Below are 19,991 nucleotides of genomic sequence, written 5' to 3' on the forward strand. Positions count from 1 at the left end.
CAGATAAGACATGGGTTCCTCCTGTGGTTTACAATGACGTTACAGTAGTCTCATTTATATGTAATTGCATCAATTCAATGTCTTCGGGACAACAGTTCACTTGAGTTAAAATGCTGCACTTTACACTTTACAATTGCCATTTTCCAATCAACCTACACTCACTGGCCAAAACTGACAAAGTAAACACCATGTTTTTAAATGAAGCCAAGTTTGAAACAATTATTTGTTTTTGAAAATAATTTTTGAAATGTGGAAAGACTGAAAACTATGTAACTGTGCAATTTGACTGTTTAAGGATTTTACATTACTTTTGTGTTCAGGATTTTTTGAGGAGGTCAAAAATACAAGAGTTTGTATTTAAGACAGTAACTATGTTCTGATTAAAATACTACAGCGCACTTGTTTAACTTTTTAACTCAGCCATCTATCTCTGCATCTGATACTAGCTTTTTAACTATGCTGTCCTCATCACAAATTTGCATCTACAGTGGAAACCAGAATTTACCAAAACAATTTGAGCTCCTCATTCAAATGGCCCAAGAATGATGAGATGACATGAAGAAGAATTGAGTTTGTTTTGTGAAGAGCCCCACTGTGCAGGTACTCGAGGAGCACATACCGTGGGTCTTGGCGACTGATGTACTTACTCAGTGAAGCTGTTACACTTTGTAGATTGCCTTTGTCAAAAGCTATACTAGTATCGAGCTGAGGATCAACACTAACGCCTGCCTATGCAGTGACCATTTAACACCTGAGGTCCGTTTCACAAAGCAGGTTTAGTGAAAACTCTGAGTTTATTAACCCTGAAATGAGGGAAACTCTGAGTTTTCCATTTCACAAAGGGAGGTAACTCAACCCAGAGAAAGAGGGCTAACTCTAGCCTGTTTCACAAAGAGAGGTAACTTAACCTCTCGGTCAGTTACCGTAGTAACAGACTCTATGAACCTAACCTGGTCGGGACCAGGTTTTACTCAAGAAACCTCTGGTTTCTCCTCTGTCTGCGCCCTCTTTCAGCCACACACGTCATTTGATTTCCTCATTCATTCAGTCAGCAGAGCGAGTTCTTCTACTTCTAAAAGTCCATTAGGCACAGGAGGAGACGACTTTTTCCACGAACATGGCATGTCCTTTTGACAACGATCCCGTGGATGAAGGTGCAGCATTATTACGCAGAGAAATAAATATTCGTCTGGAGATGGTTATCAGACGTTAGCATTTCATGAAATTTCAAAGCATTTCATAGCATCAGCATTTCATTTCCAGACAATTATCTTTTGAGCGGCACCCTCAGAATTTTGTTGGGACAAAAGAAAAAAAGACATAAAAGACAAATAAATATTTGTATGAATAGGCTTAAAAAGATATATATAGGCCTATTATATTTTATAAAGGCACTTGTGTCTTGGGGTTGGACTCCCTCCAGGGATTCCCTCAGCCACTGGCCTTCCAATATTCTGGCTTAGGGCCAGCTCACTGCCTCCGTCAGAGGTGGCGGTGCTGGGCACCACCCGTTTTACGGGCATCTTTCTTATATCTGTTGGCTGAGTAGAAGTCTGTGTTAGTGTAAATAGGCTTAATTATTTAACAGAACATGATATAGATGAGAAGACATTTATGTGTGTGAAAACAGCATTATGTTGGGGATAAAACAACTGCATAGTGAAATAGCCACTTAATATTTATTTTACAGTGTAAAACATGATCAAAATGAGGAACCTCCATGCCGAGGTCTCACCTGTTTGAACAATGTTTTTATATTTCATCTTAAACTGCTGCCAAGTGCGCTTCTCCCCCGCGGGATTGCACCTAAATGAAATAAATGAATGGGCTACCATTCAAGAAGTTTTCCCTGTAATATTATTGTGATTGCAAAAGACTACATTTAAACTTACACTTTTGCTGCTGCAAAGGTGTTGCACTTATTTCTAAAAACGTATTGAAACTCGCCGTATGAGCGCATTAAGATTTCCAATTCGAAGTTGGTGAAAAACGTAGCCCGCCTCTTCCCCGTTGCCATGGTGACTCGTCAAATCGGGGCTCCATTGATGCTGGCTTTTTAAAGTTATGGTGCACACGCAAAACTCAAGGTGAACCTACTCAGAGTTGATTAACCTCACTCAAATCAGCGTTTCTGGAACCGAAAACTCAGAGTTTTCTATCTCAGAGTAGATCAACTCAGAGTTCAGGAATAGACTCAGAGTTGGTTGAACCTGCTTTGTGAAACGGAACCCTGGTCGTTATACAAACTCACGACAGAGACATCTGGGATTTACAGATGAACCACTTCTGCTGGCCAACAATGAATACACTGTCATTCTCCCATGCTGCCGACATCTGGTGCTGCATTGTCCACAAGGCCGATCCTCCAGAGAGTGTAAGTTGCCCTGTGTGACTGAAGTATCTCGGATCTTCAGTGTGCATTCAACATGTCATTCAGCTGCGTTTGCTCTTAGTTCGGTAAATACTGCTCAATCTATTACAAATTTTAAACATAATTGTATAAACTTGAAACAGTTTTTGCCTCCTTGGGTGGTCAATTTTTCTGTGGTGTTACTTTGACGTAAACTGATCTCTCATTTAAAGAAGTATTCAGATTATTGCTGTGGGAATCTAAATTGGGATTAACATCCTGTATGCTTTGATAATCTCTACTTGATTTCTACTTGATTTGAGTCCAGCTGTATATAAGTAATAATTATGCCTATTATAAGTAGTAGTTTTAAACTTAAAAGTTTTTAAGTTTTGATTACGTTTTGGTTGTTTGTTACAAAATTTAGATTGATGTAAATAAATGCAGAATTAACATTAATTTCTAAAACAATAAAGCACACAGTGGCTGTTTTAGAATTTATCTTGATTCGTGTTTTAACTTCAGTAAACACGCAAAACTAAAGTAAACTAAGACAGACCTGCATTAAGGCCTTGATGTTACAGATGAACATTGTCCCTCTTTTCAACTGGTACACAGAAATACCAGAGCTTTCAGGTACCCTAGTATAAGAAGGCCTATTTGGTGTACGAGCCTTTGCTCAGATCATCATAAAAGCCTCTCGAGATCCTTGACTACTAAAGCTGTTCACAAGTACAAATAAAGACTTTCTAAGTTGTTAAAGAAATAAGTGTTATTCTTGTGTACCAATGAGGGAGAACAGCACAGCACAGTGAAACTGCTCTAAACTGCTGCAGGACCCCACATGACCTCAAAGGGTATCCTGGGCACCAGAAAATCCACAGCAGATCTGTGAAGTCCTTTAAAAGTTTACATTTTCTCGGATTAAACTTGTTCTCGCACATTCCCCAATACAAATCTAGTTCCTTGCAAATGATAAAGCACAAGCTCTGTATTAGCATGTGTTAAAGGGGTGGAAGAGACAACCGGAATGTCACCCCAGCTGTGTCACAGCTTTACTCACTGACCAAAGCCGTGTGTCTAGGACCAACTGAGGATACACTGTGCTACAATATTCGGACTTAGGGGCATCGAGTCATGATTATACTCATGATATAACACATCTGGCTCCTCAGCCAAGCACATACAAAAAAGAATCTAAACTGAACAGGATTTCCCAAAGCATCTTCAGTTGAGTCAAATTGAACTGTCTAATTCCAGTCAACCATTTAATGAATTCTGCTTCATAGTGGTTCAGTATTTTGACCACAAAAATGACAAGAAAATTTTGTCTTACTGATCTATTATTAACATTATTATTCAGTTCATTCCAATCTACAGAGAAAACTAAAAATATAAACAGGCTGCACTATATTTCTACATGTCCACATAAAAGAAGTCTACTGAAAAAAGATTTGGTGGCAAATGAAAAGCAGAGTGAGTTGTTGGTTGTCCTAAGAAGAAAGAAAGTTGAATGTTAATCACTATGACTTCTTCTTGGATAACTCTAATCCCTGGCCAGGGAACGATGAATTTGATATGAACATATATACACTCTGTCCCTGCCCTGTTTGTAAGGTACAGAACCGCAACCATAAACTTTGCTGCAGATTTGGTCAGGTCAAGTGTTTTGTAGTCAATTGTCATAAAGTATGCAACATGGACTAGAAATATCAATAAATCCCAGTTTTGTAGAGCACTTGTTCAGTGGAGGGACATGTCCTTGTTCATTTTATTTGGCTTTCACACCTCTGATGATGTGATTGGGACGTGCATGCCATATGGCAAAAGTATAGTATTAATAAACATGCATTATATTTACTTAAACAAATAAAGAGATCATTTTAGTTTTTGAAGTGGGGATGTATGAAGAACTTATGAGTAGTTTGAGCTTTTCATGCAGTTGCAGCAGTCAGAGCACCATCTCTTTGGAGTAGTAGGGAGATAATCTCTTGAGCCATGCTAACAGCAACTGGGAGAAGGGACAAGAGAAGAGCCAATTTTCTCCATCTAAAACAAGTCAAACCTCAAAAATTTCATAGTGGTTCAGCGGACACTACACACTATAATCTCTCAAACCAGGACACTATTGCATCAAACTGTTGTTTACTTTGTTTCTATTTTCCCATGTCACTGGGTGCACTGTGGCTATCTAACGTATCCTGCTGCTCATCAGCTCATCAGTCCACCAGAAGTTGTGTCACACTTGTTTGATATTTCTCTTCTCTGCATTACATTTGCCAAGATTTTCAAGATAATCTTGATCTTGCACAACCTGTTTGTGCTTTTCCAGGTTGTTCCAATAAAGTGACATCCTGGTAACCAGATAGATTCAGTAATCACAATTTTTTTTTACTGTTTCACGGTTATTGTTTTTGGATTAGTGGGGTAGAACTGTGAGTCACAGCTGTGCAGCAGCAGGATACACTTGGCAGTTGCAACGTACACAGTGACACGGAGCAACACAGACATTATTCAGTTGCGAAATTAGCATCAAAATAAACAGTGTCCTGCTGCAATAGAGAATGTTAAGTTATGTCAGGCTGTGTTGTATGCTTGGATGCTAGTGTTGCCAACTCCTCAGTAAGGAAAGTATCTAATGGCTGTCCACTAGAAGTTACTATGTGCATGTAATTGTAATGGACGCTGTAGGAGATAGGAATAACGTTGTGGGAGAGACAGTAAATTAATTTTTAAAAAAAAAAACACCCTAAACATGTTTAAAACTACAAATTAACTTTCTGCAGTGATTTATTTTACTGCAGTGATTTTTTTTTTAACCCCTTAAAGCCTGAATTTATATAGCTGTATATAAAAAACTGTTTTGTGTGTGTTTTAGCCTTTAAGTAGATGGTAAATAATGCTGAGATTATTCATTTCACTTTTGCACAAAAAATAAATAGAAATTTTAGTATGTTGCAAATTTGCGACAACAGGCATCCTGGTCAATTTGGTATGTAATTTGGTATGTTGCTTATTTGCAACACCAGGCATAATGGTCAATAATAAGATGACAACAACACAGTAACATAACAGTGAAAAAACAATGTTTTCACCCTTTTTTCTTTTACATATTTATTTATATAAAGGTTCCTAGGTCCGTAGTGAATATGGACTAACCGGCATTGGGGGAATAAAGATGCTATCTCAGCTGGTTGATTGAGTCAAACGGTTTGTAGTATATATGCGACAATAGGCGTTAAGGGGTTTAAAGAGAATTTTACATTTACATGGGTCAGTCAGCAGCGGATTCATGCATGTGCGATTGACTTTCAGTCTGGACACAGAGGGGTAAACATCTCCTGCTCTGACTGCAGCTGCAAGAGTCTGCTTGGCCTGTGAGTTCTTTCGGATGGGGGAAGGGCCACAGAAGCCTGTGCTGCTCGTTCAGAAGAGTAAGAACAATATGTGATTTTACGTCACAGTCTACACCAGGAAATGTTGCTAGATTTGCCGCTAGTAACTTCATTAAAAAAGAGAGTGATCATAAAACTCACTAAATTCCTCAGTGTAAGGATTTATTATCCTTCCCACAACCACCACCTCCACCCCACCCACAGCTGCCTCCCACTCCAAAAAATATCAGCAGCCAAAACCCTGTATCAGTTTTCTTACTGAACAGAAGAGTTGCATGTCAGGACTTATTAGTTCTAACTTGTAAGTTACATTCACGCTTGTTTTGAGCAACACCTTCATTGTTAACAGGCTCAAACTATGTGAGTTTTGTAGGAGGACTTCTGGAAAAAAAAGAATAAATAAAAGTTAAATTGCAAGACTGTTTCTTGTGGCTTCTTTGCTCAAACCAAGACTCTCTGCAGCAGTAGAATTATATTACAGAACTTCCTGGTATGAACCTCTCAGATGAAGTCTTAATGTGTGTGTGTGGGTGTGTGTGCTTACAATCAGGAACTAATAGAATTCACACAGTATCCCTTTATACACTTAATGGTTGTCATGAAAAGCTAATGGTGGAGTTGGCCCTGATGGACCCCCCCCCGCTATGTTCAAATCCCTACTGCGAGACATGTGAGTGGCTGTCAGAATGCTTGAATGCTTGACGAACCAGCCGTGAAAGAACTTGAGAGGCACTCTCAGTTCTGTGAACATGAAGCTGGCTGCAGAAGAAAATAACATGTTTATTTCATGCAGCTGACGCCTAATTACTGACTCAGGGTGTTGATCTTGTTTATTTCCATATTTTCCCCCTCTGACTGTTGATAGCTGCAGCTGGTTCAGGAGTTCAGTATGAACACACAAACACTGATCGTAAGTGGCCAAGTCACCATGTGCAATGCAAGCTTAATGAAGAAAGGTATTGGCCCGTGTGTGTGCTCTGCTGAATGTTGCTCCTCTGAGATCAACAAACCATCACCATGATTAAAAGTTACAGTGTCATTTCTGTGAAGGACAACATACTGTAGGAAACTTTGATTTGATTTTTTTCCTCCTGAGTGCACCTGTGTGTGCCGGCACTCCCTTGGTTTTAAGAGGTTGACAACCAGTTTACTGTTAATGGACTATATCTTTTTGCCTGTGCTGTATATGAAATGTGTTTTTAATTGTCATTATATCTCATCATGTGTCAGGTTGGGCTATGTGGACCAGGCTGAGGAGTTGGCCTCCAGGTTCCTCCAGTGCTTCCCAAAGAACCGGCTGTCAGCCCAGGCAGCACTGAACCACGAATACTTCAGCAACCTTCCTCCACGGCTCTGTGAGCTGCAGGACAGTATGTGACTCATCATTACCTGCAACATGACAGTGTCAGATTGGTGGGTGCGAGGCGTGGAAAGGACACGGATGCGGACTTTTCAAAAAGCAAACTGGTTTATAATTTCAAAAAACAAGGTCAAAACAAAGCGTGGCTGAGCCGGATAACAAAACAAAACATGGCTAAGACAAAACAAAGAACATGGCTGCGTTCGAAACTGCCTACTACATACTACATACTTGCAAACGGCATACTCATTCGATCCGACAGTATGCAGAGCGTTTACACACAATGCACTTCGCTCCTGCCCGAGCCGAAATCAGCCGGCCTGAAGCTGATTTCGGCTCAGGCTATAAACTCTGTAAATATATAACTTTAGCAACATTTGAAACATTTTCAGGCGAGAAAGTAGTCGTTTAGATCCCCAACGTGTTGAAAATCTGACAAAATACCGGCTATTTACAATTTTGTTCCCACGAATTCGGCGCTACTAAAGCTAGCCGCAGTGAGCAACGCACTTCCGGTTATTTTCACAAAATTAAATACCCGTTGCCTTTTATCACAGGGAAAGCCATTACGATACAATTTGGTGCTTTTGTTTTGAAAGCAGGAAGTGAACCTACCCTCATTGTAGCTAGCTTGAAACTGCCATTTTGACAGGAAATGAAAATCGGCGACGCCAAGTTACGTTGCATCTTGGGTAGTTTGAGTATGAGTAGTAACCTCATGATGCACACTCAACATTTCGGAGAATCTAGTATGCATCTAGTATACATCCGGGAACTTAAAAAAGTTAAAGTTAGTGTGAGCAGTAGGAGAAGTATGCGGTTTCGAACACAGCCCATGACTTGGCATAACTTGAAAGAACTTAAATTAGCTTAGTGAAGGTGCAAGGATCTGACAAACTGCATGGGGAAACCTGGAAACTAAATACTGAATGGGTGATAGGTGAATGAGTGCAGCTGAGAAGAAAACTACAGGTGAAGTGAATGAAGGTGATGGGTGAGCAACAGAAACTGTGGGGAAAACATGGCTAAACTAAATACCGGACTGAACTAAGAAACCGAGGCATGGGAGAAAACTAAAACATGGCTAAACTAAAACTAAACATGAGCCAGAAAACTAAGACATGAAATAAACTAAAACATGATAAAACACAAAACTAAGAACTAAAAACATGGGGAAACATGGACATGACAGACAGCAATTTGAAAGGAATTCACTGAAAGGATTTTATCTACTATTGTGTATTGATATAATGTACTTTAAATTGTGCTATAAAGTATATAAGTAGTAAAGCAGATGTGTAATTGAACTTTGTGTACAGCCCCAAATCAGGAAAAATGCAGTAATTCTTCATTTATTTTGCCTTATTTTTCATTATAGACTGTTTGAAATCAACATATTTCATATTTGATCTCATTAATCTCATTTCATTTGTTACATCCTGCATTTCAGACCTGCAACACATTCCAACAGAGGCAGTTTAGGGTTAGTAATGGGGTGTAGAAATGAAATGAATGAATATAATGTTATTTCAAACAGGTGATTGTAAACATGATTTTGTACAAAAGATAAATCAATGGAAGGCTTTGAGGATTAAATATGGTCATAGCAAATGAGTGAGAAAATCATTTTGCTGTAATTCAGCATCTATATTTATTTATGCCGGACATCTGTCTATAGATGTGAATAAGTAGGTACATCTAATGGGTGGAAAAAAGACTTGCAGTCACAAAGTAGGCCTCTCCCCGTTTCTCTTTTCTTTCCATATTTTATGTCAGCTCCAGTGGCTCATATGGTATCCTCTCTCAGTACTTCTCGGTGTCTATCTTTTTTTAAAGAAGGCAGCCAGCAGCAACCTAGGTTTGTTTTTGATCATGCAGAGAAAGTCTCATATTGTGGATGCCGTTGGGACGGTAAACCCAGTTGGACCTCTGCTGGCTTCTGCAACATGCTCAGTTTGATTTTCTGTCTTCCTGACTTGTTTGCCCAGAAAAAAAGCACACTGAGGCATTCTTTATGCAAGCCATAGCTCTAAAAACTAAGAAACACAAAGCTTTAAGGTGATAGAGAATGGTTGAATGGGGCATTAATCCTTGTTCTGTGATGTGATATGTTGCCCAAAAAAAATTGGTTGGGTCTGTAATGGCTCAGAACCTCCCTAAAAGGCTCTCTGAAACAGCTGTTACTATGCTGGGTTTAGAATGCGTCTTTTTCCTAGCCTGGAAAACCAGCGCCAACTGCTGGACGGCAAAATGTTTTGCCTGCGGTTGGGTCTGGCCTCGATCCACTTGTCATTTTGAAAATACTGCCCTGAATCTGGCAGATGGCAACTAAACCAATCACAACGCAGGGATGTGTTTTGAATCAACGCGGGCGGGCCAGAGGGTTCTGGTGCGGGGTTTTGAGGGAGTGACGACAGAGCAGTGCAACGTTGGGCAGTGGAAGCGAACATAGACAAGCGAAAGCACAACAAGAAAGATGGCGGCGGCAATGGAACAGTGCTCGTTTGATTCAGCCTTGGCACACAGCCATTATAACGAACAGCCTTGCCACTCTGTATTAAGCCCCATTGTACCGGCTTTTTGGCTGCAGTTCCACCAGAATTCCACTGGGAGCGTCGGTGGAGACCAGAATGAACGGGGCCCAATGGAGCTAGATGCTACAAATGGTCAGTTTCACCTAAGCCTCCTCAAGAGCGCTCAGATTTGAAGTAGTTTCTAAGAGCTCAACATGGGTTTCAAGTAAAAAATCTACTGAACGAGTACATATATCCCTTTGATTTCTTACTGGTTGGCTTCTTGTTGTCCACAACGCGCTAGCATTGTGCTAATGACAGCTGGTCGACCAGCTATGTATGACGTCATATACACTTCAAATCCTTTTTTTAAGCAAATGAGTGGCTCTAAAAATCTAAAACTCAGCCATGGGTATTTTCTAAACACCCTCTTTCGAAAACAACATTCGAATTACTAGAGAAAAAATTATATCTTGAGATAAGGGCACGAAAGGGCGTATAGCTCCATAGGACTCCATTCATTCTGGTCTCCAAAATTGGGCGCCCCACGTGGAAAGAGGGTGGAACTGCAACCAAAATCGCCTCGTTGGAAACCGGAAATGCACCGTGAGTGGCGTATCTGTCCTATTATAGAATCTGTGGCTGTGTTCGAAACCGCCTACTACATACTACATACTTGAAAACGGCATACTCATCGATCAGACAGCATGCAGAGCGTTTACACACAGTGCACTTCACTCCTGCCCGAGCCGAAATCAGCTGGCCTGAAAAGCTGATTTCGCTTAAGCTCTAAACTCTGTAAATATATAACTTTAGCAGCATTTGAAACATTTTCAGGTGAGAAAGTAGTCATTTAGACCCACAAGGTGTTGAAAATCTGACAAAATACCGGCTATTTACAATTTTGTTCCCGCGAATTCGGCGCTAAAGCTAGCCGCAGTGAGCAACGCACTTCCGGTTATGCCGTTTTGACTGTTCTCGTCCCGTTAACGGAATTTGACCGTTCAAATGGCGATGGGCGACGTCACGTTACGTTGCATCTTGGGTAGTTTGAGTGTGACAAGTAACCTTATGATGAATACTCAACATTTCGGCGAATTTAGTATGCATCTAGTGTACATCCGGGAACTTAAAAAAGTATGACTAGTAGGAATAGTAGGAGAAGTAGGCGGTTTCGAACACAGCCTGTGCTTGGCATCAGTTTTGGAAGAGTCCCCTCCCACCAAAGCTTTCTGTCGCGCTTACTACGTCACAGTCAGTTGCGCTGATTGGTCAGAGCGTTGGCCTATAGGCACAGACGCGGTTTGAAAGACAACGGGTTGTGCTCATCAACAATGTTCCGTTGTATCCATTGATCGGTGCCAGACTAAATTAGACATCCAATCCATTTAGGCTGGTTTATCAGGCTATCTTTTTCCCTTATTGGCGTCGTTTCCGAGCTTATCTGGCAACCTCATTATGAAATGCAGGTAGGTGTTGGCGCTATTCGGTTGCCGTTGCTTGATTGGCTGCCCTTGCTCTCACTGAAAACAGAGCGATACACTGACTGAAAAGAAAATTCATTTTATTGCCATTGTTAGTGAACAGTGTTCACTAACTAGGAATTTGCTGCGGCGTAAAGTGCAAACATGTAACATAGGATATAATAATAAAAAATAAAGAATAAAAATATATGAATATAAAATGTACAAGGTGTGTACAACAATACACAGTATCCAATATACAGAGCAACAACAGTCCAGCTTCATTAGTGCAATTTTAATGATGGTAAAGTGACTGGGGCAGGTTATGAGGTGATTATGAAGTGTTCATAAGTCCAACTGCAAGGGAGAAAAACTGTCCGAAGGGACCGAAGCCTCCTGCCCGAGGGGAGTGGTGCAAATAGTCCATGTGCAGCGTGAGAAGGGTCAGCTGTGATCCGACCTGCTCGCCCCATAGTCCTGGAGACGTGCAGCTGATCACCTTCTCAGCGGAGCGCACAGCTCGCTGCAGTCTGTGTCTGTCCCTGTCGGCACTGACCATCTACTGAGCTGCTCGGAATCGTTTAAGGTTTGTGAAACTGTACTCCGTGAAATGCGCAGCGCAAAGAAAAAGTCGGCGGTTGTATGTACTGGGGATTCTGTTAAAAAATAAATAAAAGCCATTGATCGCGAACATTGCTTTCCGGGGGAAGAATATGTAACGATCGTAGTCCGCTTTCACAGCCTTGGAAGGCACACCTGTTCCTGTTTCTCGCCGAAGGGGCGTGTCTGAAACGGGGTGGCTGTGGACTTGGGTGTGGGGGGGGCGATTGCTGAAAAAGTGACATCACTTTTTCACAAAAACGGATTGGGGGATATTCTGGGGGCTATTCAAAAAAGGGGAGTACTTGAAACAGAGGTTCTGACACTTGCTGGCACTTCGTGTGTACTCCCCACAGCGGGGAGACTCAGAACTAACACCAAAAACGTGAAAAAGACGATTTTGATTCTCTATCCCCTTTAGTTTTTAACACTCATAGCTTTCAATAAATCTTTTGGAACCAGATTTCCCTGGTGTATCCTGAGCTCAGGAGTCGGAGACTTTATCCAAAGCTTCACAGTCAGGCTATATTTCAATGAATCCGTCAGAATTGGGTTATTGCGTGAAAATGTGTCAGAGATAAATACCTATCCGTATTGTTTGACCGGCTGCATATGTACATCAGCAGTCCCTTAAGCTGTTATTCATTAGTGGTGTGAAAAGGTTGCTCCTCAGACCTGTGTGCCACCACTGACATGGTGGTAATTTTAATTGGAGAATTCTATTTTTAATTCCTCCGATTAGGATTTTCCAGCTGTATTAATCCTGTTATCAGCCCCCAGCAGATTGTCATATGTGAAAAGAATCATAAAGGAGCGGTCACTAAGAGAGGGAGAGAGAGAGAGAAGGGAGATCATTTTTTATCATTTTTTTCATTCTCACTTCCCCTCTTCTGTTTTTTCTGCTTTTATCTCTCTCTCTCTCTCGTCTCAGCTGAAACATGTGGCACCAGCAGAGAAATGAGGAAAGAATGACAGTGAAATAAAACAGCTGATAAACATGAAGTACCTTCCATGTGCATGGGGGGTTGCTGCTTGCTGCTTGCAGGGGGGTATGTGTCAAAATGATGCAGACAGGCAGTGTGAGATAAGAAACTAGCTCATTACTCCCACTGTTAGTGTCTGGCTGCAGCACTGTTTTCAAAAATTTGGAACAATTTAAAAGATGTATAGACATACAGAAAACAATGATTTGCAGAGCATCCCGATCAAATAGGGAAAACACAGTTGTTGAGATTGAGAAAGTTGAATTGAAAATAGATTATTGTTGTGAATTTGATGCCAGCAACACATTTATATCTAAAACAAACTAAGGTAATTGGAAATGGCTCAGAAATATGATTGTGAATGATAAAAGAGCATCTCAGAGAGGCTGAATGTTTCAAAAGGTTCACCACTATGTAAGACTGAGGGACTGTTTCACAATGTGAAAGGTGCAAAGAACTGGGAGATTTGTACTTTGAGATTTGTCAAACTATCTCTATATTTCTTCATGTCCATATTTGGAGCGCGCACACAACAGTACGAGCTCTTCCTGTCCTTTGTGTGTAGTCGGACCGGGCGGAAGTTATGTTTTTTTCTTGGTGCTTGCAACATTCAGATAGTAACTCAGCAAGCTGTGCTTCTGTGCATATTGATCCAGTCTATTTGTGCATATAGATTTTATGTAAATGGTAAATGAATTGTACCACTCAAAGCACTATTACACAACAGGACATATTCATCCATTCACAAACACACATACACACACACATAAATAGATATGATTTCTAAGTTTATGCAGTATTACAGGCTACACAGTGCCTATTCTCTAACACACACATTCGCACACAAATGGACACATGAAAGGCAATATGGAGTCAGTGTCTTGCCCAAGGACACCAGGAAACCAGGAATCAAACTACCAACCCTCCAACTGGCTCCAGCACATGTAATATTAGTCAGTGTGGGCTGAATAGATGTGCTGCGGTACTACGGTAAAAGACGTTGCTATTTTGGATAGTAATACGATTACTAAATAGTGAATTGTCTCAATTGCTTTGGAGGACAATGTAAGTTCCCTCTCAGTCTGTTTTCAGGCCTCCCAACACGCCCACTTATTCTCTCTACATGTATTCAGTCCTCTTCCTTGCTGGGTGCTCAAACAATGTTTTGTGGTAATAAATGTTCATCTATTTTGATCTGATGGCCAGACACATTAGCTGTCGTCATTTTATGCAGAGGGACAGGTACTCTTGGTCTGTCAATGGATCGACTGAAAATGTGTAAAGCTAATCACAGAGATCGACATAGATTTAATTCCGGTATATCTTTGAGATTGCTTTGTTGTCCAGCCCTACGAGACAGCACTGCCATAAAAGCACAAAAGAAGAGCTGCTGAAGCACTTTAGAAAAAAAAGCTGTAACTGGGGCCGGGATGTAGAAGTGGGGAGAGGGTAGAAGCAGCACATGCTTTTTCAGGCGCAATGACTCATAATACGCTGCCAGCACATTGCCAGCTGTTAGGAATGTGGGTGATTATAATAGAAAATATTAGGGATGGCTATTTTGATGCACGTTGTTCGGCACAATTTTGTTTGGACTTTAACATTAAAATACAGCTACAGAGCAATATAGAAACAGGCAACAGCAAATGGAAACAGCCTGCAAAATGCAGACTCACTGCCCTGATTGAAAAAACACAAACAAACATTTTTATTGTTTTAAAAATGCCTCAGTTAAGTCAAATAAATGTCTCAGAGTTTCCCTGGAGGGATCAGCTTTTTCTCTGATTACATTTGTGATGTGTTATCATTTGTATTTTGGATTTATTTTTACAATACTCAGAAAGATTAGCAGAAGCATCAAGAGAATTATTGTGACATTAGAGCTCCCAGAGTTACTGTTACTCTGTTACCTTATAAATAGGGATGGGTGGCTGTGTGGCAATACAAGAATTGAGACTGGAGCTTGGGATAAGAATAATAAAACTTGTGTCCCTTTGCTCAAAGATAGTTGACACGGATGTGAACATGTATTCAGAACAATTGTTCTCCAGCTCCTCTGCTGTATTGGTAAAACCCAGTGACCCCACTTCCCAGTTTGTGAAGAGGTCATGCTCTTTGCAAAGAGAAATTTTGTCAACACATGTTTTGTCCTTATTGTCTTCCAAAGCTAAATCACAACGATCAGACGGATCTGAAAAAAGAGAGCAACCCTATATTAAAATACGATTTCCCTTTTTAATTTGTCAGTGTTGCTTAAATAAAGAGAAAGATGAATAGACGGGTTCAAAACAATTAAAACCTTTGTGACTTCTTATTGTATTAGTTTCTCATTTAGCATTTAGCCTTGGAAAATCAAAGCCCATGAATGCTGAGGAATCATGAAAATAGAAGAAAACGCTACTTGATCAGTATGTGAAGTCTACAAATTAAAAAAACTAAAAATGTCCATTGATACCAGCATATTTTTTGCACTTCCATAGCACTCAGCTCTGAAATCAATAAAAGAAAACTCTGTAAAATCTCTAAAAATCCACAACATTAAATATGAAGTGATATTTGTAGATAATGTGTATTTCTGTATTACAAAAAGTATGATGAGCAAGGGGCAAGAATCCTGGCTGGGGCCATTCTGTGTGGAGTTTGCTTGTTCTATTCGTGCATGCGTGGGTTCTCTCAGGGTACTCCGGCTTCCGCCCACCATCCAAAAACATCCATGTTAGGTTAACTGGTGACTTTACATGGACCCTTGGAGTGAGCGTGAGTGTGGATGGTTGTTTGTCTTGTTTGTCTCTGTGTGGTTTGGTGATGGACTGGCGACTTGTCTCATGAACCTTGCCCCTCACCCAATGACAGCGGGGATAGGCTCCAGCCTTTGTGTGCGGCTCCATGTACTTTATTGGATTGATTGTTCAAAACTAATGAAATATCACTTTAAAATCCATTGAGCTGTTCGATATAGAGCTACTTAAAAATAAATTTAAAGATGCTTAATCTCTTGGCAGAAGTATGAAAACCCTAAAAAGACTCATAGCAAGTAAATATTCAAATGTTGATTTATTTATTTTTTTTGACAAGCTATCTTCAACAACTCGTTTGGGAACGTTTCTCTTCCGGTCGGCCTCTAATCTGATTGTGTTTTGTTCCCCCTGCAGTGTCTTCTATCTTCACTGTACCAAATGTCAAGCTGCAGACAGAAAGCGGGGACAGCATACAGGTGTGTGCGCGAAGGAACAGCCACGGAAAGGCCTCCTCCGGCAGCAAACACTGACCTGAGGCAGAGTCCTTCACATGACTGCTTGATAGGTACGTGTTCTTGACCATGTAAGAGGCAAACCTAACACGGAGAGAAAATTAAACGCATACAGAAGTGAACATGAGGTGAACGGGATAAGTTGTGCAGTACAGCAGCTAATGGCCTGGTTACTGCAGATCCTGAAGATGCTGTTGGCACAGCCTGCAGCCACATTTTAAAGATGTTTTTGTAGAGTTTTGTTTTACTCTAGATTCATTTCAACAGTCCTAACACTTAACATACAAAGTGATTAATGTTACGTTTGTCTGGTGTGACAGTGATCCACGTTTGGAACTTGCAGTAAAATAGGTCATTGTTTTTCACTTAAGGGTATGCTAACTTGCTGACATACTAAATGCTGACTTTATTCAAACCATGAATCTGGATTTAGGAGCTGGATTTGCATGCAATAAATAGCAATAATATGGAGTTATCTTTAGGGATTACACGGGATTAGAACCAGTTGTTGATTCAGGATTTTTTGGTTCAGCCATGGCTGAGGTACGCAGTCTGGGATTCCTCTTGTTTGTTATTTCCTTCTTTTCTTTTAATGCTGAATCCATGGTTAAACACTGGATCCTAATGTTTACAGTTTATAACACTATTCAGTTAACACTGCAGTATTCTTTCTAAGTTGTACATTGTCTCAATGGCGTAGCCACGGGTGTGCCGGTGCCACCCAAAGAGGCAGCTGGCACACCCAAAAAATTGCCGTCAGACGATCTGGCGTAGCGTTATTTCTGATTAAATTATAAATGCATTCAATCACCAAGCCGCGCAGTGCGCACAGGTAAGCAGCAATATCGTTGTGTCCTTTACTCTGCTGCTAAGGCCAATAGCTGTGTTCAGATGGTTACATAGCTTTGTTGATCATGCGTAATGTGGATACGTTATGGCTCTGTGAGAGTGCATGAGTACGCGCACGAGTGCGTTATATTTCACTATGTTCATCTCATTGGGCACGCAATGTCTGTGTGTGTGTGTGTGTGTTATGGTTTATTTGATTTATTTGAGATCACGTCACATGTGTGAATGTTTAGACCTGCTGTGAACTACTGTTGACTGTTACTGATGAGAACCCACGCAACGTGTGTATATGTTTTGTGTTAATAGTGTAGTATTCGAGAGATACATTCTTTTGAATGTTTGTGGAGGTGTAACACGTTGAAAATAAATTTGGCACACCCAGTATTTGCTGGTGCACACCCAATGTCAACGCCAGTACATTGTCTGCATTCATATTTAATTCCATGTGCTTTGCTTTGGCTGTAGCATGTTGTTTAAGCAAACTTTAGAGTGAACTTGAATTTCAAAAGAGGAAATACTATGAGAAAAAAGAACACACAAAAGGTGACGTGATGGGAAGAAGATTTGTTTGGAATCTGTTGAGTTGCACAGTTGTCTGTCCTTTCTCTGCATCCTGCTCGCCACCACTCAGGCCATGTCATCTGCAATAAAGCACCAAATGCAGTAAAGGATGGAGGAATGGCTTTGAGTGGACGAGGAGGGTGTCCCTTTCTTTTGAGACAGGGTTTCATTCACTGCTCAGATATAGCGCTGCTATTTGAATGTAAGAGGTTCTTAGGCCAGTCATGGGGATAATGCTTGGCTTAATGATAGACCTGCAGCAGCACTGGACTGGGACATAGGACTGCAGAGCAGATTATATATATAATTACTGACAGGTGCAAAGGCACAGCAGACACATGAACTCTCCAAACTCATGTCCAGCTTTGTTCAACATCTCATTTCTTGTTTCTTCTTCTCCAAAATGCTCATGTTAAACAAAAAGTAGGTGTATAATATGATCCGGTGTGTGTGTGTGTGTGTGTGTGTGTGTGTGTGTGTGTGTGTGTGTGTGTGTGTGTGTGTGTGTGCATTTGAAGGGTGGAAGTTAACTGAGAGAGCTGTGTCTTCTCAGCTGCTGCATTTACATTGAAATCGGCCTCTTTGTCCAAGCTCGTCTTAAAGCCTGGCAGGTTGGGAGAGCTGCTCTGTAAGAGGTCTAATCCCTGTGCACACATTCCCATTAATACGCTAACAAATTACACCAACACATACACACATGTCATGCACTCAGCCATTTATACCTTCCAAAAAATGTAACTTGTGTACATATTTAGACTTTGTTTCCCACAAACAGATAAACAGACTTTAAAATGTTTAAAGCAGCAAAGGTTTTGTAAAAATATTCTAACATTGATGCTCAGTCTGTAAGGTGGTTGCTTTGTGACTTCAAATTTCAGAAAAGAGACATAGTTAGCAGTGGAAACACAAGATTATTATGTAGCAGCCAGATGTGTGTAATATGAAACCTTGCACTTAAATTGTTGAAATGCAGGATTTACAAACCTGAGACTGTGTTCCACGTCTCACACTCCAAGGGCTGTAAGGCAACTAAAAAGTCTTGAGTAAATTAACTGAGTTTGGTTAAATTCCAAACTCATCACCACTACTGGTCCTCGGAGCATGTCTCTATTGGCGCATTTCCACTAGCTCGGCACGGCTCGGTTTGGTTGTGTTTCCATTTACAACCGAGTATCACTTCGTGCCTCCTCGACGTGGGCGGGGTCGTCGTAACACGGCAGCGCGACCAGAACAACAACATATGAGGAGGATAGCATGGAGGACATCGAGGCGCTCGTGTTGCTGCTCACCCTGTGGCTTTTTGTCGCACAGAAGGCAAGAGAAGAGAGCCAGAGAAGACTCCTGGCCGCCAGACAAAAAAGTATTGAAAACTGACGACACTCATCGGCCAATCAGTGGAAGGCAGTCAGCTGACCTCACGTTTTAGTAACGCTTCGGCTCGCTTGGAACCAGGGCTGAGGTGATACGGAAAATCTACCCGGTTGCAGGTACTGCGTGCTAGTGGAAACACACAATAGCGCGCCGAGCCGAAGCGAGCTAGTGGAAAAGCGCCATATAATTGATATAGAGACCATATCTCTTGGATGGGGTGACAACAACATGGTATCCCCTTGAGAGGGAGGTCTGGGAATCTCTCCTTAGAATGTTGCATCTATGACCTGGTTTGGGATAAGCTGCTGAAAAATGGATAGATGGACAAAAAAGGGAAGGGGTGGTTGCCACTACCCTGTTTGAGTTACGTATGTGTGGGGGGCCAGTACTTTACAACGCAACAGGTTTTCTATCTGTCGTATACTGAATTGTATTATAGAGGCACATAGAGGACCTTCTCTGTGCCTGGGGACACATGCTGTGAGTGGACCACTACTGATTTCAATTCAGGACAAGTGGAACACTATATGAACCAGAAAAATAGCCTTTGTCTTCATTCATAAAACAATATAGTCAGTGGTAACACTTACACAGTTTTACCAACTTGAGAACCACTTGTAAATGACTTTGAGCTATCCTAATCTGTATGAAAGGTGCTATGGAGAGACAGATTGATTGATTGGTTGGTTAATTGATACACATTGTGAAGTACTATGAAGTCAGCGTAATGTATGATGTTTTTGTCAATGCATGAACTCCACTGTTTTAGAGGTTAACAACTTGCCAAAATGACACCAAAGCACCTGGTGCACCTGCAATTATAATGTTACTTTTGGCGGGAATGAAACCTACAGTTACTGCAAGCAGAACACCTCATGCTTCCAATTGAAGTTGACCCTCTCTGTGTGTGTTTAAAGCTGCCGTCTGCAACTTTTTTTTAGTCATATTAGCTTGAACTGTCATGGGAATCTGAAAGGAGAATATTAAATAGGTTGTTTAGGAAAAATCCCGAATTCTGTAGCTCCCTCTGAAGCCTGTAATCGTGCTCGCAAAAATCGAGCGCTCCCGGCTGTTTTTAACCAATCACGCTAGGTTTATTATTGATCTATTATCTGAGCAGAACAGTCACCAACCACGTCTTCCATGCTGAGCGTGAGTCTGTCCCCAGCTTGTGTGCGCGCACACTGGTGTGAACTCACGTGCACAACCTCGTCCACAGAGGGGGAGGGACCTGAAAGTTGTATCAGTTCGAATTTTCCGACTTGAGACTCGGAATTTTGAAAACCTGCCGACGGC

At 41.1% G+C, this 19,991-nt stretch overlaps 1 protein-coding gene across 3 annotated transcripts in view; it reads left to right on the top strand.

Annotated features, from left to right (window-relative positions):
• cdk14 (cyclin dependent kinase 14) overlaps nt 1-19,991 on the top strand; it is a 226,944-nt gene that overhangs the window by 147,981 nt on the left and 58,972 nt on the right. For all 3 annotated transcript variants that reach the window (XM_075464712.1, XM_075464714.1, XM_075464713.1), the window contains 2 exons: nt 6,976-7,115; nt 15,817-15,967. In XM_075464712.1, the coding sequence (XP_075320827.1) occupies nt 6,976-7,115; nt 15,817-15,932 (256 nt within the window). In that variant the 3' untranslated portion in view covers nt 15,933-15,967. The remainder of the gene's footprint in view (nt 1-6,975; nt 7,116-15,816; nt 15,968-19,991) is intronic.

The sequence above is a fragment of the Odontesthes bonariensis genome, chromosome 5 (assembly GCF_027942865.1).
Source record: "Odontesthes bonariensis isolate fOdoBon6 chromosome 5, fOdoBon6.hap1, whole genome shotgun sequence".
In the NCBI taxonomy this organism is placed as follows: Eukaryota; Metazoa; Chordata; class Actinopteri; order Atheriniformes; family Atherinopsidae; genus Odontesthes; species Odontesthes bonariensis.